Source organism: Mauremys mutica, chromosome 1, assembly GCF_020497125.1.
Source record: "Mauremys mutica isolate MM-2020 ecotype Southern chromosome 1, ASM2049712v1, whole genome shotgun sequence".
Taxonomy (NCBI): domain Eukaryota; kingdom Metazoa; phylum Chordata; order Testudines; family Geoemydidae; genus Mauremys; species Mauremys mutica.
Genome location: NC_059072.1, coordinates 31,234,541 through 31,260,557, shown reverse-complemented (window position 1 = coordinate 31,260,557; position 26,017 = coordinate 31,234,541). Strand labels below are relative to the sequence as shown.

Sequence of the window (26,017 nt, the reverse complement as noted above, 5' to 3'; positions counted from 1 at the left end):
ATGGAAAGGCTGTATTATGGTGCATTTAAAATACACTTCTACCTCAATATAACACTGTCCTCGGGAGACAAAAAAATCTTACTGCATTATAGGTGAAACCACGTTATATCGAACTTGATCTGATCTGCCAGAGTGGGCAGCCCGGCCTCCCCAGAGTGCTGCTTTACCGTGTTATATCCGAATTCGTGTTATATCAGGGTAGAGGTGTAATTAGGAATCAGCACACTATATGAAGATCTTGTTAAACACCTGGAATGTTTGTGGGTCATATGCAACAATTTGCTATATTCTGTACCAGCAGTTCTAACACCTGAAATTAGCCATCCCTGTACATGACCTGTGAAGATTGTGTTGGATCCATCTCTGAGGAGTATGCAAAAGCTTCATCAGCACAAGATACCAAAATGACTACTTTTTCTTGGGCAGCAGAACTAGCAACAGTTAGTCTGCATCAAGAATATGAGTATGATGCAGTTTCAATATGGAATGCCATAACTAGTAAATATCCCTTGCTCCAGCCTGCAGCTAAAGGTTATTTTACAAGTTAATACATAAGGCACTACATATGATAGTTTACACACAGACTCACACAGTTTTATTCTACTTTATAGACAGACTTTATTTAGAAATACAGAGAAACAATTAATTATTTGCTCAGGAATCTGTTTTAGCTAAATTACCTGGTCCAGTTCATGTGCCCTAGATCAATACACAGAGGGAACCTTCTGTGTGAAGCTCTCTCTTATATTATTTAGAAATTAGGCCTCAGTCACCTTCACAGAAGCATCTTTCCCCTCAGAAGTCTCACCAGATATAGGGGCTATACTGAGGGAGGATGCAGAAGAGATGCACATCATCTCTCCTATACCCAATGTGGAATCTCAAAAGAAAGTAGTACACTCTCCAGGCTGTATTACTTCGTCTCATGAATCCACTCCACCTGGGGGCCCTGTGGTCAGAGGGAGGCACTGGTAGTGTGATGAGCCAGGCTACCAGGGATACATCAGAGTTAAAGTAAAAGTCAATGCAAAGGTGTAGGAAAGCACAGAGATCCTTGGGATTCTGCCAAGTTTAGGGTTCTGTCATTTTCATGATAGGTAAACCCTGTTCTCCCCCCAAAAGGAGAACTCTGCAGAAGCATCCCCATGGAGATTTTCTTCCATAGCGACTTCTCCTTTTGGTTTTAACATGCAAGGGTATGATCTTGGCCTCTGTTATTTATCTGTCACACTATAATGCATAATTTCATAGTTGGTCCCATGTGGATTATGAGCCCATACAATAGCACAAAGTAGTACTATAAAAATGAAGTAGGTAATATATATATGTGGAACAACGTTTCACTCACTAGTGTCTAGAGTAATTTTAAAAAATATTTTCTTTAAATCTCGTACCTTGGTCTTCATTCTTTAAAATGTACATCAATGTAGTATATTAAATTAATTTATATTTAAAAAATCCTAAGAACTAGGGATGTGCATACAAAATTCAACTAGTCTCATGAACTTTCATTGTTGTAACCTTCATCCTCTCAAATCCCCTCCATACTGCTTTTGTTTTTGCTATGTTAAATCTAAGCACTTTGGATTAAGGACCTGACAGTTTATTTGTTTGGAAAGTACCATTTGTCAAAATTAGTTGATTACTACAAGTTGAAGAAACTGAAAATTGTATCTTCTTTTCCTTTAGTACTGCTCAGTGTAACTGACAATAAGCATTTTTTGGCGTGAGCTGGGTTGAAAGAGCTTTCTCAGAAATTGACTTGTTTCTCAGGAATGACAGTTTGTCAAAGAGTTTCTGCAATGGCATAAAAACAATTGAAAAAACAGTTGCAGAGGTGTAAGTGGTAGCTGCATGTTCCTTACTCTAACCACTGGTCTTGTCATTGTAGATTTTTACAAACTGAGAATACTATGTGTAGGATTCAAAATATAAAGCTGTTTTAGATAGTCAACTCAATTGTCAACTCAGATTTACAAGTAGGCTGTTCAAAAAGAATGGCTAGGAATCTGACTTTTCTTTACTACTATGGAATAGTAGCGGTTTAAATGACCTATCCTGAAACTAAGTATTTTACTTATTCTGTACACCTAAGCTAACGTAGTTTTTGTGGAATGCTCAAGAAATCTAGAAGACAAAACATTTTCAGCAAAAATGGTTAAGCTCCTTGCTTAATTAATACTGATTTTTAGAATCAATTTTATCTTGTAGCTCCCTCCTATTCGTTTGCAGTCTCTATTTTGTTAGGATCTGTCACATATTTAAGAACTTCAAATGCAGTAATTCTCTCATTTTTTATCAGAGGGGTAGCCGTGTTAGTCTGGTTCTGTAAAAGCAGCAAAGAATCCTGTGGCACCTTATAGACTAACAGACGTTTTGCAGCATGAGCTTTCGTGGGTGAATACCCACTTCTTCGGATGCAAGTCTTGCATCCGAAGAAGTGGGTAATCACCCACGAAAGCTCATGCTGCAAAACGTCTGTTAGTCTATAAGGTGCCACAGGATTCTTTGCTGCTCTCTCTTTTTTTGGTACTGTTGTTCCAGCAGTTCTCAACTTGAAGGATAAGCTCCCCTGGTGGGGAGGATGAGGTTGTTGTAGGGAAGAAGCCTTAATATTGATATAAAAATGGACAATTAATAAAAAATATAATTTATTCTTCAAATGTTATGTCATTACAAACTTGTTCGTGCCTTTACTGAATTTTAAGAGATACCTATAATTATGTTATACCCAGGATGCTTGGACAATATCACAATACATGCTTACGTTTTTGGTTACTTTTGTTATGAAATGTCAGGGTAATTTAAAGAAATTCAAAAGGTTTTTGTTTTTTGTCATCCAGGGACAAGCCAAGCAGCAGAGAAGATAATCCCTCATTGGCCATAAAACCATGCTTACTACATCAAAGTGTTTACGCAGTATTTAAAATGACCTCAATCCCTCCACAAGACCCCATCGCTATCAGTACAAATGAAGTGAAAAAGAGGGTCTAGCCACAATGAAGAAAGGGAAGGCAGCTTGCAAAGATAGCATCCCCGCAGAATTTCTTCATCAACTAAGCCACAGGGAACTCCAATGGCTGATGCAACTGTACATCAAAACGGTGGAATCTGGATGTATTTCAAAAGCCTGGCAGGAGGCAATAGTCTTTGTCATACGCAAACTGGGCAAGCCGACTGATGACCTAGAAAGTTATAGACTGATATCACTCTGGTGCACTACCTATAAATTCCTGGAACATATCATTCTCCAGAGAATCAGTCTTCTTGTCAAGTCAGTGATCCCCAAAGAACAAGTGGGATTCTGGCCTAAATGCTGTTGTTGTGACCATGTTTTGGCCATTGTAACACATATTAAGGCCGGATTCCAGAGGAAATTTAAGATCAGCACAGACTTTATAGACCTGTCATTGGCCCACAGTACAGACTGGATTAAAAGCCTGATGCTAAAGCTCACAAGGATCATCCCCTGCTGCAAAACACTACACCTACTATGGATGATGCTGAGCAATAGGTTGCTACATGTCCACCTGGGCAATGAAGTCAGTTCGCTCTAGTTCCTCAACAATGCACTGCCACAAGGCTCAGTACTCGCGCTGATGCTTTTCAATGTTTACAAGAGTGACATGCCTCCAAGCAAATTTGCATATGTGGATGACCTTGCCCTGGCAATACAAGCAGCCACCTTCTGTGACATCAAGTCCACCCTGAACAGGGACTTACACACCAGGGAAGAATATTTCCAGAAATGGAGGCTCAAGCCAAATCCTCACAAAACAGTCACTTCATTCCATCTTGATAACAAGAATGCTAAGCGCACCCTGAAAGTTACCTTTGGCGACACTGTGCGACATGATACCACTCCAACCTATCTCAGAGTAAAGTTGGATTGCACACTAACCTTCCACAACCAACTGAAGAAGGTAGCTGTCAAGATGAAGACAAGGGTCAACATAGTCCAGAAACTGGAAAGAACAAGTTGAAGAGCATCAGCATCCCAGTGTTATGGACATCAGCGACTGTAGTCAAGTACTGTGCACAGCTATGGACTGGAAGTAGCCATTATTGACTTGTTGATGTCCAACTAAATACTGCAATGTGGTGCATCACTGGAACCCTCAATTTGACCTCAACACCTTGGCTGCCAATGCTGTTGCACATTCCTCCCCCTTCCATTCGATGTGATGCCGCAACCCTTTGGGAATTCCAGAGGATCATGGAAAATGAACACCTTCCCATCCACCAGGGCCTTAACAATGTCCATCACCACCACCTGAAGTCGCGTAATCCCTTTTGGGCCCACACATTTAACCTTCAACAATCCAACTTCAACCCTGATGAAGCCTGGAAAGCTGAATGGAGTTCACAAGAAGACACATATAAACACCTCATGAAAGAGCTGATGCAGAAGATTCCTGGCTTTGATCTCCCATGAAGCTCATGGGCAACTCTAAACTGCATCTGCACAAACGATGACAGATACGGATACTTGCTGTACAAATGGAAAATTAAAGACTCTCCAGTATGTGACTGATCACCCAGAACAGACCATGGAACGTATAAAAACTCAATGCCCGATTCACAAATATGAAGGGGACATCACAGCAATAGACTGCTATTCCAGACACAATTATCTGGCTTAACCATCTAAATGTAAAATTATAGTTATTGCTCTACATTTACATCAGCCATACAAAGAATACAGCTTTTATATCTCCTATTTTGTTTTAATGCTATACTTTAATATTATGATGTAAAAGATGTACTGTTATTGCAATTTGTGCTTCGCATAAGATATTTAATAGAAATTTTAATTGTAAGTTGTAAATGCCATAAATGGCAGGTCCTAAATCCAAGGGCAATTTTGGTCAAAGGGCAAAAGAGCATATTCTCAAAGAACAGGACACTTCTCCTTTTACAAGGCCCACTAGTCTGGTTTAGACATGATCTTTGTCTCAATAAAACAATTTTTTTAAAAAGAGTTTTATGTTTTAGAGAAAGGCCTGGTAGCATTAAAAAAAAAAAAGATGTTTTTGGTTCAGATTATTCCAAAGAGAAATATAGGGATGTGTTATCAGAGCTATAAACTAAGACACAGAAGTGGGCCTTTTCTTTAGATCCTCCTCCATTTTGCAAGAAAAAGCATCAGTTAAAACACCCACAAAATTCATATCAATATACATTTCTTTTACAAACACTCTAAAGTTTTCATTCTTCAAATTAGGAAAACAATTATGGTTGAAAATGTTGGTTCCTCTTAGCTGAGGCTTGCCTACTCAATGAGTGGTGCAATAGAGGGCTGTGAATTCTAGTATGCACTAAAATTTCTTAGTGTGCTTTAATGTAGCACTGTTTGAAATGGGACTACATTAACGTGCACTAGGGACCATTTAATGATATATAAATAATAAAAAGCAGTATGTACCAACTTGGAATCTAATGACCATGCTAACTGGTTGCTAACTACAAGAAGCCATGTAAGTATAGAATATTTATATTAATTGGGAAAATAATTAGTTATTTTGACAGTGCTTAAGCAAACTCCGTCACCCAACTCAGAAAGAGAATCGCATCTCCAAGACTTAAGAAAAGACAATGACTTATTTAAAGACTATTCTAGTCTGAAGACTCTCTAAGAATTAAGTAAGTTTAAAAGACTATTATAAGAACTAAAAGCTTTTATACAGAGAACAGGAATGCTTGGACTTTTTGAAAACAGAAATTCAATTTATTTATTAAATACTAACAAACCTGAAGAAATAGCTCAGAAAATGGACTAAATAAAGGAAAGCATTAAATCTCAACTTTAAAAAATGTTCTGATAATTTCCTGCCACAGAGACAAAAGCAGTTTAACTATCAAATTCAGGTAAAGTTATAACCCTAATGCATATGCATTAATGGACTACAGAAGATAAGCTCCTAAGGATACCGCATGAAGATACCGAGTGAACATAAGAATGAAAACAACTAATTTAAATCCAGCCAAGCCCTAAAAAATAGGTATGTCTTGCATCACCAACAAAATTATCAAAGAAGAGTATAAAATCTCTGTAATAAACAAGCAGTGTGCACTTTGCTCCCATCCTCAACTTTACAGCAGATCATCACAGTTCATCTGGCAAGCAAACAGCAACTGCCACATTAAAGGAATAGTCACTGAGCAGCATCAAGAAGAAACAACCCTCCAGTTCAGAAACATCCCCAGGTCTTCAACATGAATTGGTGAAATGGAAATTAGCCATAGCATTGCCAAGGAATTAGATCTGAATTTTCTTGTAATAAATTTAATGGGATATTGAAATGCTATTCTAATTTAAGATATTAACAACTTTTCCTGCTAAAACACCAAATGGTTGAGGATTAGACCAGGTAATTCTAGTTAGGTCTAATATTGGTAAACAGAGAACTAATGGGATGTAATTCAGATTAAAGTTCTTAATGTTCATTAATTTTTATCACCTTTGCGCATTTATAAACTATTTAGGTAATTATGGTAAACCAAACAGAATTCACCTACCCTTAAACAAAATAATTGTGCTGATCTATAAACTGTTTTAATTACTCAAGATATTAAACTGATAAGAACAGATACTACGCTTGATCTTACTCATTTTGGGAAATAATACCCTTTGGTCTTAACTTCCAAAGAGAAGAGTGCTTCCACCAGAGACAGGCCCAATCTTAAAGGTGTAAGAACTCTGGCAAAAGCTTTCCACAGAGTCACATACAGAAGAGATTACAATTTCATGTTCTGTTTTCTGTGGTTTTGTATATTTTATTTTCCTTTCTTTAAAAATAAAATAACCACAGTTAATTATTGTGATAATTTTCTAGTTTTTAACCAGGGTGTCCCCTAAGAGCCCCATATGCCAAATATAGCAGGAGTCACATTCCTAAATTGGCATTCAGAGATTGAGTTTATTATAAGCTGACCCACCATTTCTTTTTTAGACATTGTTTCTCTAAACATGTCAATCCTTTCTTCGATAAAATTACTTGGTCTAGCAACTTAAAGAAACCCACTTTCACTCTCACAGGTGGCAGGGTGAGAAGAGGGTCATCAGCTAGTTCATATTCCCTGTCCTGTGGTTTTCTGTTGAAGTACATTTGCAATCAGCTGATCTTCTTCAGATCCCAGGAACATTACTTTACTGCACGGTGACTTCTTTGAAGTGCAGTGTGCCTGGCACCTCCTGGGACTAGCCGTGGGAACTGGTAGGAAGTGGAGTGCATCTAGATAGGATCTATTCCATGCAATTGAATGAGGGGATGAAAAAAAATTGAGAACTTCTGCCACTTACCGAGCTATGCATGTGGATTTTCACCTTAATGATTTTTCTACAACTGTTTTTTTTTAAAATAAATACAGTAGACAAATCTCTTGCAATAAAGTAAAAAGGACCAACCAGCCTACACTTTCTGTTCAGATTTTATCTGGGAAATAAAACACTATAGATTCTTCACTTATATGTACAGATGTGCATCACTGTGTAGCTTATAAAATAAACTATTATGTTTGTGCACACATGCAAAATAGCAGTGGTTTTTGAATGCGCTTTAATGCATACCTGAATATCTACTAGCAGGATTAATAATTTGGCAATTCTTAATGCCGTTATAAAATCCTTTTTATACCATGCCACACCAGTGATAGAGACAGATCTTGCTATTACTTCTATTTGCTTTATCTGTATTTTGCTATGCAAAAAAACTAGTTAAAGTAGCTGATTTTATATTATGTAAAAACTATTAATTCAGTCTCTTATGTGGACTTTACAAATGAGAATTCTTATATTTTAATTTGTTCTTGGCTTCTTCAGTTCAACACCACAGAAGACTTCCTTATATTGGCTGACAGGTATGATATTGCACTTGACTTTAAGCCTTGAATGCATAAACAGGGGAATCTCAAGTAGGAGCGGTGAGGTTATTTTACCTCTGTATTTCACATGGTGTGACTGCTGCTGGAACACCGTATTGAGTTCTGGTGTCCACAATCCTAGAAGGATGTTGATAAATTGGAGAGGGTTCAGAGAAGAGCCACAAGAATGATTACAGCATCAGAAAACGTGCTTTACAATAATAGTGTAATGGAACTCTGTTTAGCTTAACAGAGAGAAGGTCAAGGGGTGACTTGATTACAGTTTGAAGTACCTACACAGAGAACAAATATTTAATAACGGGCTCTTCAGTCTAGCAGAGAAAGGTATAATGTGATCCAATGTCTGGAAACTGAAGCTAGACAAATTCAGACTCGAAATAAGGTAAATTATTACAGTTACAGAAGGTTAGTAAATGTCTTTTCTTTGAGTGCTTGCTCATGTCCATTCCAATGTAGGTGACTCCCAAAGATGTAGGAGGTGGGTTCAGAGTTCAAGAACAAGCAGACTGTAGCACCGCTCTGCCAAATCGTCTCTGGCTTGCTGCATGATGGCATAGTGAGTTGTGAAGGTGTGGACACAAGACCATGTTGTTGCTCTACAGATATCATGGATGGGAACCTGTGCCGCATCGCAGCTGAAGACACTTACACCCTTGTGGAATGTGCTGTCGGGACTGGAGCAGGGACTTTTGCCAGGTCGTAGCATGTGTAGATACAAGAAGTGATCCACGATGAAATTCTCTGGACTAAGACTGGGAGGTCTTTCATCCTGTCAGCCACTGCCACAAAGAACTGAGGAGTCTTCCTAAATGATTTGGTTCTTTCTATGTAGAAGGCCAGTGCTTGCCTGACATCTAGTAAGTGGAGCCTCTGCTCCTGGCTACTTGTGTGCGGTTTTGATTACAAAGACTAGGAGAAAAAACGTCCTGGTTATTGTGAAACTGTGACACTACCTTTGGGAGGCTGGGTGAGGGCGCAGCTGGACTTTATCCTTGCAGAAGACTGTGTATGGGGGTTCTGATGTGAGGGCCCTAATCTTCAAGACCCTCCTGGCTGAGCGGAAGGCCACCTTCCACAACAAGTAAAGAGCACATTGACCTGGGCTTGAATGGGGGTCCTGTGAATCTTGACAGTACCAAGGTAAGGTCCCAGGGAGGGATCAGCTGCTGCACTTGTGGGTACAGCCTATCCAGTCCCTTAAGAAAGTGGCTACAGAATGACTAGAAAAAAATGGACCTACTGTTCACCCCTGGGTGAAAAGCTGAAATTTCTTCCAGGTGTACTTTAACTGAACATACCAATAGCCCTTGTTGTTTCAGATGTAGCAAACAGCTCAGAATACACAGTGCTGATGTTTGGGAGAGTGAGACCTCTTTCTGCACTGAACAGATCAAGAACCTTTTCCATTTTGCCAGGTACATGGCCATGGTGAGTGGCTTTCTGCTCCCTAAAATAACTTCTTAAACTGGACCTGAGCATGTTAGTAATGCATCCTAGAATACTCAAGGAGCTGACTGAGGAGATGTGAGCCATTGGCAATTATCCTTGAAAAGTCATGGAAGATGGGAGATATTCCAGAAGACTGGAACAGGGCAAATATAGTGCCCATCTATAAAAAGGGAAATAAGGACAACCCGGGGAATTACAGACCAGTCAGCTTAACTTCTGTACCCGGAAAGATAATGGAGCAAATAATTAAGAAATCAATTTTCAAACACCTGGAAGATAATGAGATGATAAGTAACAGTCACCATGGATTTGTCAAGAACAGATTGTGTCAAACCAACCTGTTAGCTTTCTTTGACAGGGTAACAAGCCTTGTGGATTGGGGGGGAAGCGGTAGATGTGGTATATCTTGACTTTAGTAAGGCTTCTGATATCGTCTCACATGACCTTCTCATAAACAAATTAGGGAAATAAAACCTACATGGAGCTACTGTAAGGTGAGTGCATAATTGGTTGGAAAATTGTTCCCAGAGAGTAATCATCAGTGGTTCACAGTCATGCTGGAAGGGCATAATGAGTGGGGTCCTGTAGGGATCGGTTCTGGGTCTGCTTCTGTTCAATATCTTCATCAATGATTTAGATAGTACACTTAAAGTTTGTGGACAATACCAAGCTGGGAGGGGTTGCAAGTGCTTTGGAAGATAGGATTAAAATTCAAAATGATCTGGACAAACTGGAGAAATGGTCTGAAGTAAATATGATGAAATTCAATACGGAAAATGCAAAGTACTCCACTTAGGAAGGAACAATCAGTTGCACACATACAAAATGGGAAATGACTGCCTAGGAAGGAGTACTGCGGAAAGGGACCTGGGAGTCATGGTGGATCACAAGCTAAATATGAGTCAACAGTGTAACGCTGTTGCAAAAAAAAGCAAACATAATTCTGGGATGTATTAGCAGGAGTATTGTAAACAAGACACGAAAAGTAATTCTTCCACTCTACTCTGCACTGATTAGGCCTCAACTGGAGTATTGTGTCCAGTTTTGGGCACCACGTTTTAGGAAAGATGTGGACAAATTGGAGAAAGTCAAGAGAAGAGCAACAAAAATGATTAAAGGTCTAGAAAACATGAACTCAAAGGGAAGATTGAAAAAATTGGGTTTATTTAGTCTGTAGAAGAGAAGACTGAGAAGGGACATGGTAACAGTTTTCAAGTACATAAAAGGTTGTTACAAGGAGGAGGGAGAAAAACTGTTCTTCTTAATCTCTGAGGATAGGACAAGAAGTAATGGGCTTAAATTACAACAAGAGCGGTTTAGGTTGGACATTAGGAAAAACTTCCTAACTGTCAGAGTGGTTAAGCACTGGAATAAATTGCTTAGAGAGGTTGTGGAATCTCCATCATTGAAGCAGGTTGGACAAACACCTGTCAGGGATGGTCCTGATAATACTGAGTCCTGCCTTGAGTGCAGGGGACTGGACCAGATGACCTCTTGAGGTCCCAGCTCTATGATTCTATGTTACCTCCAAGGGATTCAGCCATGAAGATTCCAGGCTGTGAGATGGAAGGACTTGAGGTTTGGATGATGTAAGCGTCCGTGATCCTGAGAGATTAGATCTGGAAATGGACGTAGGGTGATTGGTGTTTCCACTGAGAAGTCCAGAAGAGTGGTGAACCAGTGCTGATGTGGCCGGGCTGGTGTGATCAGGCTCAGGCTCGCTCTTTCCCTTCTGGCCTTCAGCAGGACATTGTGTGTGAGAGGAATGGGAGGGAATGCATACAAGAGATGGTCCTTCCAAGTGACAAGAAACATGTCTGATCGAGCCCACATGGTGATTCTGAAAAGAAAAGAACAGAACTGCAGACACTTTCTGTTGCACTTCGTTGCAAACAGGCCTATCTGAGGATTTCCCCACCTCTGGAACATATCCCTCACGACACCTGGGCGAATGGACCACTTGTGATTAGAGAAGGATCTGCTGAGACAATCCACTAACTCGTTTTGGGCCCCTGGAAGATAGGATGCTTTGAGGTGGATGGAGTGGGTTATGCACAATTCCCAGAGACGGAGGGCTTCCTGGCATAGGTGAGAGGATCACGCTCCACCCTGTTTATACAGAACATCGCTGTCATGTGTCTGTAAGCATCAACATATACTTGCCTTCCAGGTGGGGCTGGAACATTTGGCAGGTGAGGCACATCGCTCTGAGTTCTCTCACATTGATGTGTAGCAAGAGCTCCTCCTGGGACCAGAGGCCCTGAGTCCTGAGGATCCTCAGGTGAGCTCCCCAACCCAGCATGGAAACATTGGTGACTAGAGACATTGACAGCCGAGGTTTTGTGACTGGAACACCTGTGCATACTACCCCTGGATCCAGCTACCATAAGAGGGAGGCAATCAGCGAAGGGGGGAATTGTGACCACCCTGTCCAAGCGATTCTGACCTGGTCAGTACCCTGACACTGGCCAGGCCTGAAGAGGTTTGAGTTGCAACGTCATGCACTTCACCACATATGTGCATGATACCATATGCCCCAAGAACTTCAGGCAGTTTCTCACTATGGTGATGGGTAGCTCTTTGAGGCTCTCTATGATCTAGTTTAGGGTCTGGAATCTGGCATCCGGTAGAAAGGATCTGGCTTGGACTGAATCAAAGACTGTCCCTATGAATTCTAGCCTCTGGATGTGAGAGAGTCGATTGCTGCATGTTTAACAAAAGCCCTAACTTCTGGAAGGTTAACAGTAACACTCGTATGTCTGCCTTCACCTGAGCCCAGGTCCGACCTCTGATCAAGCAGTCGTTGAGGTCAGGGTACACCTGCACCCTTTGTTTTCTTAGGAAGGTCACAACCACTGCCATGCACTTCCTGAAAACCTGAGTGGCTGCTGACAGGCCGAATGGAAGAACTGTGAATTGGTAGTGTACTTGACCCACAATGAAATGAAGGAATCTTCTATGGCCTTGGAAGACTGAAATATGAAAATAGGCATCCTTTAAGTTGAAGATGGCATATCAGTCTCATGGATCCAGATTGGGGACAATGGAGGTCAAGGAGACCCTGTGGAACTTTAGCTTCTTCATGAATTTGTTGAGGTTTTGTAGGTCCATTATGGGTCTGAGACCACTGTTGGCCTTCGGGAATATCGGGTGTAAAACCCCTTGCCCTTTAGCTCTGGAGGAACCTCCTCTACTGCTTCCACTTGCAGGAGCTTTTGCACTTCTTGAATCAGAAGTTTCTCATGAGAAGGCTCCCTGAAGAGGGACATGAAGGGAGGGTCGGAAGGACAAGAAGAACTGAACTCCAGAGTGTATCCCAGTCCTATCATGTGTATCACCCAGCGATCTGAGTGATATGGGCCCATGCCCAATAGAAATGGGATAGCTGGTCCATGTAAATCAGAGCAGTTGGATCCAGACACTGTCCTGGTACGGCATCCTTGGATGCACCCTCAAAAGGCCTGTTTAGAACAGACGATTGTCTGGCAGGCCCAGCTCCTTTCGGAAAGAGGCCTCCTCTTGTAGCTCCTGCCATGCCTCCTATTATAATCCTGCCTCGATTGAGGCTGATAGAAATGAGGCAGAGTTTGGGGCTTAAAATACTTTCTCAATGGGGCTGGTGTGTGCAGTCCCAGAGACTTCCCAGAAACTGGCCCTGGAGTTCTTCAAGCTGTGGAGCTTGGAGTCTGTCTGCACCAAAAAGAATGACATGCCCTCAAATGGGAGGCCCTGGATAGTTTGCTGTACTTCATGCGGGAGACTCAAGGCCTGCAGCTACAAGCTTCTTCTCATAGCCATAGCTGAAGCCATGATCCAAGTAACTGAGTTGGCCATGTCCAGTGCTACTTGTGCCACCGCTCTGCCTTCCTTGACTAGAACTGAGAACTCAGCCCTGAATTCCTGTGGCAGCAACTCCTTAAATTTTGTCATTGCACCCCAGGAGTTAAAGTCATAATGGCTAAGGAGCACCTGCTGGTTGGCAATATGAAGTCGGAGCCTCTTTGGAGTAGATCTTTCTGCCAAAGAGGTCCAGCTTCTTGGTGTCCTTTGCCTTGGGGGGTAGGTCCCTGGTGCCCCTGCTTCTCCCACTAGCGACCCTGGAGGAAGATCGGTATATAGTTAGTTAAAGCCCTTCCGTGGTACAAAATATTTCCTCACCACCATTTTTGCCATGGGTTGAAAGGAGGCTGGAGTTTGACATGGTGCCTTAACAGGCTCTAGGATGGCACTATTCAGAGGCAAAGCTACCCGTGAGGGGACCAAAGGAGTCAAGATGTCCACTAGGGCATGGGAGGTCTCTGCAATCTCCTCCACCTGGATCCCCAGGTTTTGGGCTAACCTCCTTAGTAGATCTTGGTGCACCCTGTGGTCATCCTGTGTGAGTGCAATGCACATTCCCACTACCACCGTATCCGAGAAGGAGGAAAAGGATGCTAGGACCGGTACCAGGCTTTGCTCCTGGCCATCAGCACCTAGCAGACCCCATGGTGCAAGTTCCTGAGATATGGTACCGGGCTCAGTACCTGGGCCCTGTTCCTGTACCACAGGAAGAGGTGGTGGGCCTCTACCCTCTGATGAAACAGAGTATGACCTCCTTGACTGAGATTCTTGGGTCTTATGAAAAGCCAAAGGAGTCCAAAATAGCCACTGCACAGGCATCGTCTGTGCCAGCCAGGTCATTGGTGGAAATCCCCTGGCCCATATCCGCTATCGAGTACTGTTGGTCAGACCGGTGCCGGCTCCTGTGGGAGCTATAGGATTCCGGCTCTGAATCTGAGGGTGAGGATTCACTTCCCGATGACCATGGTGGAGTGGTGCCAGATGGTACCAGCGAGTGGTGCCAAAAGGGGGGGCGACTGGTGCTGCGGCATCAATTGCCGGTTTCCCCTTCAACGGCACCTGGGGCCTCAGTGCCTTAGCTGCTCTCGCCTCCAGCACTGGTTCACACCTGGTGTAGAATGGCGGTACAGTAGGGAAATCAGGTCCTGTGCTGCCTGGAACGCCTCTGGTATAGATGGAAGTGCCAGTCCTTTGCTCCTATGGCTCTCTCTCAGAGGAGAGTCCAATGGCACCCTTTGGTCTCTTTCTTTCTGGCTACAGGGTTTGAACCCTTTACAAACCCTGCAGCAGTCACACAGGTGAGATTCCCCAAGGTACTTGAGGCAAGCTGAGTGGGGGTCGCTAATGGGCATAGGCTTGTGGCAAGCCTCACATGGCATGAAGCCCTTAGACCGAGGCATGCTCCTGTGCCAGGGATGGGGAGAATCCCATTAAGAGGGGTCCTACTTTATTACTACCAACTAATACTAACTGTAGCAATTAACTACTAATTTTTCAACTATATGCAGGAAAAACAAAGTCTATCGGGGAGAGTACTTGCAAGAGGAAGAACGAGAAGCAGCTCCAGCAACCATGACAGGTGGAAAGAAGGAACTGAAAGGGTGACAGGTTGGCAGATCCCTATATACGGCGCCATGAGGGCATGACTCCAGGGGGCACCAGAGACAATCTGACGGATACCATTGACAGAAAAAACTTTCTGGCAGTGGTACATGCAGCACACGCACAGCTACACTGGAATGGACATGAGCAAGCACTCGAAGAACATCATAAATATTGGTAAAGGATGAAGTCTACTGTGATATGAAGATACTCCTCCTGTAAGATTACTGGTGCTAAAGCTTTTGGATGAACTCCTAATATTACTGATTGGAGGTAGATTATCTATACCTTGTATATTACTGTCTTTTGTATGGCTGATCATGATCCCAAAACTGCATGATTTGTCCTCCACAGAGTCATTCTGAACTTGAGATTCTGGGTGCAGGAAAAAACACCTTCTCCTCTCTATTCTACCTTGAACTTCAAGGTTAATCTGAGTGATATCATGGTGAAAAAGAGAATGAACATTTACAGAAATAGTCCTACTGAGGATCTTGGACAGGACCAGTAAGAGGAAGAGGGATCAGGAATATGTGGCTGCTGCGGAGTGTCCTCTGCTTATCTTCTCTGCCAGCTGGTCTTCTGGGCTGTCCCATCTCAATCCCTTAACCTCTGAGGGAATGGTGAGGGGAAGTTCCAGGCACTGCTGTGTTGTATGGTGTCCTTTCCAACAGAACAGGGCGACTAGGGAGGGGTGAGAGGGGCAGCTGCTCAGGGCACAGAGCTGGCATGGGTGCAAAAATGGGGCAGCACAAGATTGGGCTCAGCAGCATCAGCCCCCTGTCGCAGTTACTCCCTCCAGTGCCCTCCAAATATCCCCCAAATGTCCCTCCCAGCACATACAAACCCCTCCAGGATCCCCTCCCCCTGTTAGTGTGCTTTATTTGGAAGTTTGAAATATGGTAACCCTAGGGGTTGCTCTGTTCTCACGGCCTTGGTTTCTGGAGATGGCAGGAGCAAATTCACCTGCCAGCAGCTGCCTGCCCCCAGCTCCTGGGCTGGGTACCAGGCTCACATGGCTGAGCTCAGGCTGTGTGACTGTGAGCCCAGCAGCCAAGGGGAGCAAGGGGCGGCTCCACTGTGTGTAGGGAGTGTGGGGAGAGTGACCTGGCTGCAATGGCAGGCCCCTGGGCAGCGAGTGGGGTGTGACTGGGCTGCTGTGAGGCAGGTGCCCAAGGGGAATGAGTACTCCTTCGGGAGCATCTTATGGCAGCCACGCTTCATGGACAGGGGCTGGTTTCAGGGGGTGTTGATGGCTGGCACCAAGCTCCTTCGGGGCAGAGACAAGAAGGTTTCAGGAGCTCGGCGCAGTGCCACCACTCTGCCTAGAAAGCACCCGGCTGCGCAGAGGTGGCCTGACTTGGGAAACAGGGCAGGGAGGGCTGCCGGGCAGCCAGCCAGCACTCCGGCTTCCACAGCACAAAGAGCCAGGGGCCTGAGCAGACTGGGTGGCTCCCACCAGCTTCCGATCTGCTGGCCCCTGGCAGAAGGCAACAGTTTTCAAACAGTGGGGTGCATCTCACATGGAAGGTGTGCCCCACAGTTTGAAAACAGCAGTGCTAAATGGGAGGCAGAATTTGGGGAGGGGAAGGAGGGGGATGTGATCCTGCATGCCCCCCACATGGCACCTCTAGGGGGCACAAATATGATTGATCACCACAGGTGCTAAAATGCTTTGTTACAGCTCTGCAACAGAGACCTTCCCCGGCTACCGGAAGCACAAACCTTTCCTGCACTAATGACTCGACTTTTTGGCCATCATCCTTACTTTTCGTTTTAGGTTTTTTCAGAAATGCAGGAGTACTTCTGATGACAATGTTATGACACTACAACGTCCCTTCTCCAATTAGCAGAAAGACAAACAGACCTGACAGTTCATTTGAATAAGGTGCCAATCAGCCACACTGGAGATTAAAGCATGTATCAACTCAGTAGAATTCTTAACTGGTATATTTCTCATATCTCTCATGTTTTGGAGGAAAGGGACCAACTTTTCTCTACTACATAACTTAGTTTGGTGAAGTCAGAAGTTATAAAATATATCCCTTCTTAAATGGAAAAAATTGTTCCTAACATACAGATAAGAAACAATAGTTCAGAAAGATTCCAAGCACCTTCTCACTTCTCTTTTGAATATATTTATTCTGTTTTTTCTAACTTTTCTTTAAGAGTTTTCTGGATTTTCACTGAACAAGAAATTTTCAAAATATAAAATTTTCAACATTGTGTTTTCCTCTTTCTGTGCCTTTTTTCCTTTCTGCCACCGAATGAGATAGTGTGCGCTTCTCTAGATTTTTTTTCCATTGTTCTTTTTTTTCCATTTCTCTTTTTTTAATTAAATTTTTCCTTCCCCCCCCTCTAACTTCTCAAATCTACTCAACTTCGGCAAAGTTAGAGAAGCAAAAGGAAAATTAGTAAAGTTCAACTAACCAACCCACCAAACCCCTGAATGTTATTCATATTATTGTATTCTGTAGCAAAAAGGGAAAAAAGAAGAAGATGGGGGGCGGGGGAGGAAGAGAGGAAGTGAACATTTTAAAACTCAAAATAAAAAAAAAAGTTTGGTAAAAACTTAATTTTTCCACTTAGGACCTTGTAAAACAAACAACTACAAAAATTGGAATTTTTTTGTGTGAAATGTTTTTCCATTTTTCAGACAACTAATTATAACATACTTTGTTTTTCCTCAAAATAGGTGAAGGTGCTGAAACAGCAAAATGAGACAAATGAAAAATAAAAATTTAATAAAATTTAATCTCCTAAAATGTCATTTTATCAGATCAGATGCCAGATCCTCAGCTGCATAAGATTATCTACTTACCAAGGAGGAGAGGAGAAGAGCAAAGATGGGTTTAAGCCACCTTTGCATACACCATGCCCTCAGTATAAATCTGAATCAGCCTGAGATCGGTTCCAAATTATGCTGGCTTGTAATGGCCACCAAAGAGCCCTTACACTGGCCAGGTATCACCAAAGCGCAACACACTCCAGTCACACCCCTTCTCAACTGCACCCCACTAAGCTGGCCTCTAGGGCAGCCAGAGACTCCTCAAGGACCAAACTAAGGCAGCTTTCGAGGTCCTCTGTGCTTCTGGAGTAGAACAAATGGGCTTGGAGAGGGTCCAGGACCTGTCTTTATTACACAATAGTACAGTATGCATCATAGAATCATAGAGTATCAGGGTTGGAAGGGACCTCAGGAGGTCATCTAGTCCACCCCCCTGCTCAAAGCAGGACCAATCCCCAACTAAATCATCCCAGCCAGGGCTTTGTCAAGCCTGACCTTAAAAATCTCTAAGGAAGGAGATTCCAGCACCTCCCTAGGTAATCCATTTCAGTGCTTCACCACCCTCCTAGTGAAAAAGTGAGGCTAAATTCCCTCTTCAGTGAAACAAGTTTAACTGAAAGGAGACCGAGGATCCCTATGTTTACTGTACAGAATGTTATAAAAGAAATTACTATTTGAATAATTTAATTATTTGAGAAACAATATATAATTATATATGGAAAGACCACATACTAATGATTGCACATGAAGGCAGAAAATTAAGATTTAACTTTCAACGTTAACTCTATTTCCAGACAACTGAATGCTTGATTTTTCAACATTAATGTCCTACTATTGTTTGTCCTTTCAATGGAATAATTATATTGGTAATATGATGTCAATGTATTCGGTTTCTCCAAAGCAACTGTTGGAACACTTACCTTGCTACATGATTAATTACTGGAGCAAAGTTTGTTGGTCCATAAAGCTGTACAGATTTTAAACTTCTATAATATGCCTCCATTACACCATCAATTCCATTGCAATAGGGATTTTGAGGGTTTCCATTCTAAAAAGTTGAAGAAAATTGGATAAGATTGTTAATATTTCAGTTATTAATCAATCAAAATAATCATTATCACAATATACAGAGAAAGTTCTAATATGGTATTTAACTGAAGATCTTGTGTTCCTTTGAGGCATGAAGCAAAAGACTAATATTGTATGAAGTGTTGTTGCAGCTGTGTCGGTCCCAGGATATTAGAGAGAGAGAAGGTGGGTGAGGTAATACCTTTTATTGGATCATGTTTTGGAATCTATTACTACTTAATATCTTATTTAAAATATTTCAGGAAAAATAATATGGTGGCCAGACCCCAATGTAAATACAGTTGTCATAAATATAGGGGGAAGGGTAGCAACCTTTATGTATGCTTGGCAACCGTACTGGATTGCCTTACCTGTAAAGAGTTAAGCAGTTCAAATAACCTAGTTGGCACCTGACCAGAAAGACCAATGAGAAAAGAAGATACTTTCAAATCTGGGGAGAAGGATTTGTTTTTGTTGTGTGTGTTGTTCCCTCTCCGGATGAAGGGAGAAGCCAAGCAGGTACAATATCTCCTGAAAATATACCTGGAATAATCCATCTAAAACCACAGAAACTGTGAGTAGGGCAAGGAAATGCATTAGGTTATCTTTTGTTTGTCTTGTGAATTTTCCTATGCTACAGAGCTAGTTTCATTCCTGTTTTTGTAATTGTGAAGCTGAGCCCAGAGGGGAATCCTCGGTGTTTTAAATCCTCTGTATATTACCCTGTAAAGTTACCTTCCATTCTGATTTTGCAGGTGTGATTCTTTTACTTTTTTCTTTAGCAATAAAGGTCTTCTTTAAAGAACCTGATTGATTTCAGTGTCCTGAAGACAAAGGGTCTGGTCACACTGCTAAGACAACTGGTTGGTATATTATTCTCAAGCCTCCTCAGGAAAGGGGGTGAAAGGGTTTGGGGGGACAGGGATTCCAAGTGATCCTTCCCTGAATTTTTGTGTAAACCACTTGATGGTGGCAGCAAAATACCATCCAAGGACAAAGGAAAGGAATTTGTGTCTTGGGGATGTTTTAACCTAAACTGGCAGAATATAAGATTAGGGTTTTTTTCATGCAGGTCCCCACATCTGTACCCCAGAGTTCAGTGTGTGTGTGTGTGTGGGGGAACCCTGACAACAGTATATAAGTGTAAGGGAAGCTGTAGTTTTTATTGGCTTCAGTATTCTGCTCTGTACTGGGCAAACTGATCCTGAGCACGTATTGGACCTAGTGCATAAGGGGGACAAATGGGACCTGTGAGCTCACTATGTTGGGAGACACAGGACTGCTTGGAATTCTTGTACTTGAAACTAAGCTTTTTGGGGTACTTTTTTTTATAATGCCTATGCACAATGGGCTGCCAATTTGGAGGGACCTATTTATTTGTTTCATAATATGTAAATAAGTCAAATCCCAGTTTAAGATTCCATACCGAATCTTGGGGCTGGTAGTTAGAAAAAACCTTAACTTCTGAAATGATTTGATTTTATGAGCCAATTGTCCAGATATAGATAACACCTGCAGGCCTCAATCATGATGTTAAACTACTTCCACCACCAAGCACTTGGTGAATACTCTTGGGCTCACTGAATACTCAAAGGGCAATGCATCTTATACTGGTAGTGACTGAAAGTACACTGAGACACATCCTGTGTCTTCTCTTATTGAAATGTAGACATAAGCATCTTGAAGATCTAAGGCCCCAAACTAGTCCTCCTGGTTTAGAGTAGTGATAATACTTCCCAGAGCAATCATATGGAACTTTATCTTCCCAAAGTATTTGTTTAATTTTCAGAATGCACAGGACACCATTCTATTTGGGAATAAGGGAATACCAGAAAACACCTTTTCCTTCAGTAAAGTTCTGGCACCACCTTCTATGGTACCTATACTCAACAGCGCAAAGATCTCTTCTTGTAGTTTTTCTCATGCAATACAATGGGAGGGGGGCTTTGGCATTTTATCAAACTAGAGGGAACACTGCCTCCTATGAGATGTACAGATTTCAAATATGCCCTTGAGTGTGTTAAGAATAATAACTATGATTCCTTCTGACCTTAAATCAGAAAATCTACCAATCTATTCCCCTATCAAGGACACAACCAACGTTACAGTATGTACCTTTGTTTACCCCTAAGTAATGTCTATCTCAATCTAACCAAAAATAATAGGAAACCAGCAATCCACACTTCATCTTGACTGTAGAACTGAGATAAGTAAAGTTTGAACTGGAATTTTCCAGGGAACTGATCTGGAATATTTAAACAATATGTTTTAACTACTCTTGTGCAATGGATTAATATGGAGACCATTTTATACATTTATATATGGATGGAGCCTTTGCATAGCTAAAAAAAAGTCCACCCAGAAGATTAAACAAGGATATAGAATATATAGAAAAAGAGGATGTTTTCCTATGCAGACAAACCCATAATGTTCTGAGAGTTAATCAAGTCACAAAGGAGTATGAAAACTATAGAGTTTATGCAAGGTAGAAATAACTTGCTGTCTGAACCAAAGAAACTGAAGGTTACATGGGCCAAACTTCCTTATTCCCCACAGAAGTCCAATGCGTTTTTTCACTCCAAATTAAAAACTGTACTGTGTCTGCCTTATCAATCAGCTATACCATCTTTCTATATGTGGATAAGATGTCTAGGTCCTTCAATATTTCTTATTTTATTGTAAACTTTGAAGAATGTGAAATGAAAGATATTAGGTATCTGTGACGGTAACTCCCCTAAGGCTTTATGGAAATATGCTTAGAATGTGTTTTATGTTACATGGCATATGTAGCATATCTCAAAGATTATGATCTACTGAATCTATTAATCCTATTTGTATGCATGTACCATTTTTGTATTCAAAGTTATGAATATTGGCTGTGTACTGGTTTGATTTCTAAATAACCTTAGTAGAGTATTTGGTCAGTTCCTGGAGAAAGGAATGTTGAAGTTAGGTACTGTGGCAGAGCTCTGACCTTGCTCCTGTGGGTCCTGCGCTTCTAGGTGGTTTATGCTAACCTCAGTGGCTCACTGTGACCCTCCACGTAGCCCTTCTCTCTCTAGGGCCAGAGTTACAGTCTACTGAGCCCTTTTCATCATAGGCCTGCAAGGAGGTTGGTGAGAGAACTCCCACAGTCTCTGTTGTCCCTGGGAGCTTATTTCAGAACAGGTTAGCCTCCTGTCCTGATGGGGGCCTGACTTCCCCTCCCAGGACATGTTCCTGTAGTGGTGGGTTGGAGGAACCCAGGCCCACTCTCTACTCCGGGTTCTGGCCCAGGGACCCTAATGGTAGCAGCTGTTGGCAGCCAACCTTTCATTGCCAGAGTTGCTGTATTTCCCTGGGCCACTTCCCCACAGCTCTCCTGCTTCTCCCTTACCTTAGGACTCCCTTACTGATGGTTTGAGGGTGTCTTCATTAACCAGCCCTTCAGCTGCACTTCCTCTCCTCTGGCTCCCTGTCTCTCCCCTGCCTTACTGCAGTGAGCCCTTCTTATAGTATCAGCAGGGCCTTAATTAGAGTCAGGTGGTCACATTAACTTAATGGCCTCACTTGACTCTTTGCAGGTTAATTAGAGTCAGGTGTTCTCATTAGCCTGGAGCAGCCCCTGCTCTGGTCAGTCAGGAAACAGAAAACTGTTAATCCAGTGGCCAGTATATCTGCCTGCTGCTATTCTGCTGTACCCAACTGGCCTGGGTCTATCACAATACTTAATCAAGAGACACTTAAAGGACAATGAATCTTGGAATGCTCCAATCCACATAAGAAGTCTACCTGAGGACATTCAAGGTAGCATGTGACCCATGGCTGCTACGTGGTAAGAAACTGTGAGTCAGGCATGGACATGTGACTTGCCCAGGTGACTCCTAAACTCCATCTTGGAGCTGGACTTTGCATAGGAAGGGAAGGGGGTCTCCACCCACAAAAAGAAAGTCTATTTAAGCCCATGGGAGACCCTTCCATTTTGTCTTCAGCTGGCTTGAGAGAGAGACTCTCCACCCCCAAAAATACTTGAAAGAAACTGGAACAAAGGACAGTGTGCAAGGGGTGAGAGGGATCACCGGACCCAGGCTAAAAGGAGATTAGTCTGTAAAAGGGAGCATTCTGGAACTGGTGAGGATCTTATCTGAGTTCAGTTTGATTTAACATAGATTTGCGCGTTTTATTTTATTTTGCTTGGTGACTTACTTTGTTCTGTCTGTTACTATTTGGAATCACTTAAATCCTACTATTTGTATTTAATAAAACCACTTTTTACTTATTAATTAACTCAGAGTATGTATTAATACCTGGGGGAGCAAACAGCTGTACATATCTATCAGTGTTATTAAAGGGCGAACAATTTATGAGTTTAACTTGCATAAGCTTTATACTGGGTAAAACAGATTTATTTGGGTTTAGACCCCATTGGGGGTTGGGCATCCAAGTGTTAGAGACAAGCACACTTCTGTTAGCTGCTTTCAGGTAAACCTGCAGTTTTGGGGCAAGTAATTCAGACCCTGGGTCTTTGTTGGAGCAGACGGGACAGGGTGCTGGAGCCCCAAACCGGCAGGGAAGGCGGGGTAGAAGTAGTCTTGGCACATCGGGTGACAGCTCCCAACCCGTCACAGTATAATCAAAGAACGTATGACCATGTTCACCAAATTCTGTGGAACTATAAAGGACTGTTTTCTTTCTAAATTATTGTTGCATTGTAGAAATTTTATGAATGATATGGCATAAGGAAGCATAAACACCTAACCTGTGTATAGTCTTAAAATATTAAAAAAATCTTAAAAGGGGGAATTCTAATTAATAGGGTGCTCAATAAAAAATACAATCTCTGACATGAATAAAAATGTAAAAAACCTCTGACAAAGAAAAGAACCACAGAAATTTGTTATATATCAAAACTATCTACTGGATATCAATGGAAGTAGCAGGAAAACTGGGGACTAGAAATCAGAAAGCTGGTTGACAAGTGTCCAGTAGAAATAAAAAAGCTGCCAACCTCCAATAATCCCTGAAAAGAAAGTATAAAACTGGAGGTCACCAAATGGAACCTAATATTTTGCTGAACCCATCAAAGAAGCTGTCTTGTCAGACCCTGAGGAGAACTTTGTGGATGAGTGGGAATGATGGCAATGCATACAATAGGTGCCCGTGAGCAAGCCCTGGCTGTGATTCAGGAAGGAATGAAACTGCTTATGCTTCCTGTTGTGCCGTGTCGTGAACTGGTGTATCTGTGGAGAGCCCCACTTTTGGAAAATTCTGATGGTGACATCCGGTGAAGAGACCATTTGTGGCCGTGAAAGGACCTGCTGAGGCGGTCAGCCAGTTCGTTCTGCGAACCCGGAAGGTACAAGGCCTCCAATTGTATCGAGTGGGCGATGCAAAATTCCCACAACTTGAGGGCTTCCTGAGGAGGAGCACCACCCTGTCTGCTTATACAGAATATCGCTGTGGTTCTGCCTGTCAATACTGATACACATCTGCCTGGAAGATGGGTTTGGCAAGGAAGGCACACTGTGTGCAGCTCCTTTATGTTGATATGCAGTGAAAGTTCTGCCTAGGACCAAAGAACCCGAGTCCTGAGATTGCTTAAGTGCGCTCCCCATCCCATTGCTGATACATCTGTGATTAATGACAGTGTTGGCTGAGGTTTGGAGAAAGGTAGTCCTGTACATACTGTTTCTGGGTTGAGCCACTACCGAAAAGACTCGAGAACCTGAGGGGTAAGAGTGATCAGTCTGTCTAGGTGGTCTTGGTTCAGTCTGTAAACTCAGGCCAGCCAAGCCTAAAGGGGACGAACTTGCAGTCTGACTTGCCGTACCACATACGTGCAAGCAGCCATGTGTCTGAGTAATTTTAGGCAATTCTGCACCATTGTGGTGGGGAATCTGCTGAGATCTTTTATGATGGTGCTCATGGCGAGGAAACGAGCTTCCGGAAGAAAATCCCTGGCCTGGGTGGAGTCTAGCAGGGCTCCAATAAACTCTATCCTCTTAGTGGGGGGTTACTGTTGACTTTGCCACGTTCAGAATGAGGCCAAGCCTGAGGAACATCATATGTACCAGGCTCACATTGTCCTCCACTTGGCCCTTGATTAGCCAGTCGTCCAGGTAGGGAAATACCTGAACCTGCTGCTTCCGTAGGTAGGCCACCACGACCGCCATGCACTTGGTGAACACCTGAGGGGCCGCTGAGAGGCTGACGGGGAGGACCTTGAACTGATAGTGGAAATGGTTTACAAAGAATTGAAGAAATCTTCTGTGGGATGGAAGTATGGAGACATGAAAATACGTGTCGAGGGCAGCATACCAGTCCTTCGGATCCAGAGAGGGAATGATGGAAGCCAGGGAGACCAAGTGGAACTTCAACTTCTTCATGAATCTGTGGAGGTTTCACAGGTCTAAAATAGGCCTGAGCCCACCCTGAGCCTGGGGGATTAGGAAATAACAGGAGTAGAAACCCTTGCCCCTGAACTCTAGAGGGATCTCATCTACTGCCCCAAAATGTAGGAGCGTTTGCACCTACTGCACTAGAAGTTGCTTGTGAGAAGGGTCCCTGAAGATGGATGAGGAGAGTTGGGGAGGAAGGTGGAAGGGAACAGAATTGGAGAAAATATCCCAATTCTACCGTTCTCAGGACCCTCTGGTCTCAAGTTATTTGGGCCCAAGCATAGGCGCCAACTCCGTAGGTGCTTCGAGGCTGGAGCACCCCCGGGGAAAACTTAGTGGGTGCTCTGCACCCACCAGCAGCCAAGCTCCCCTCACCCCCCGCCTCACCTCAACTCCTCCCCCACCCGAGCACACTGCATCCCCACTCCTCTGCCTACCTCCCAGCGCTTCCTGCCGCCAAACAGCTGTGTGGCAGCGCTTAGGACTTTCCAGGAAGGAGCAGGGAGGAGTGGGGATGCAGCGCACTCAGGGAAGGAGGCAGAGAAGAGGCAGGGCAGGAGTGGGACTTGGGGAAGGAGGCGGGGTGAGGGTGGTGTAGGGGTGGGGCCAGAGGCAGGGGTCAAACACCCACCAGGAACAGTGGAAGTCAGTGCCTATGGGCCCAAGCACAGTAGAAATGGGATAGATGGTTCACAAAAGGTGGGGAAGGATCTGGGATGTGGACTGGTGCGTCGCCCCTGAGCGAACCTTAAAAATGTTTTCTTGGAAGCTGGAGATTGCCCCATCGAGCCCAGGCCCTGGTTCGAGGAGGCCTGTGGGAGCCTTCACCTATTACTTCTACCCCATTTTCTGCTATAATCTTGTCTCTGCTGAGAAGGGTAGAAGTGAGGTGGGGGGGCTGAAGCTTAAAATGCTTCCTCTTCAGGGCTGGCGTGTGGAGGCCCAGGGATTTTACGGTTGCCCTAGAGTCTTTTAGGCTATGAAGCCTAGAGTCCGCCTGTTCTGCAAA

At 43.1% G+C, this 26,017-nt stretch overlaps 1 protein-coding gene across 5 annotated transcripts in view; it reads right to left on the bottom strand.

Annotated features, from left to right (window-relative positions):
• The window catches only part of CPNE8 (copine 8), a 230,181-nt gene that overhangs the window by 32,131 nt on the left and 172,033 nt on the right, over positions 1–26,017 (bottom strand). For all 5 annotated transcript variants that reach the window (XM_045030427.1, XM_045030417.1, XM_045030409.1 and 2 more), the window contains one exon: positions 18,484–18,611. In XM_045030427.1, the coding sequence (XP_044886362.1) occupies positions 18,484–18,611 (128 nt within the window). The remainder of the gene's footprint in view (positions 1–18,483; positions 18,612–26,017) is intronic.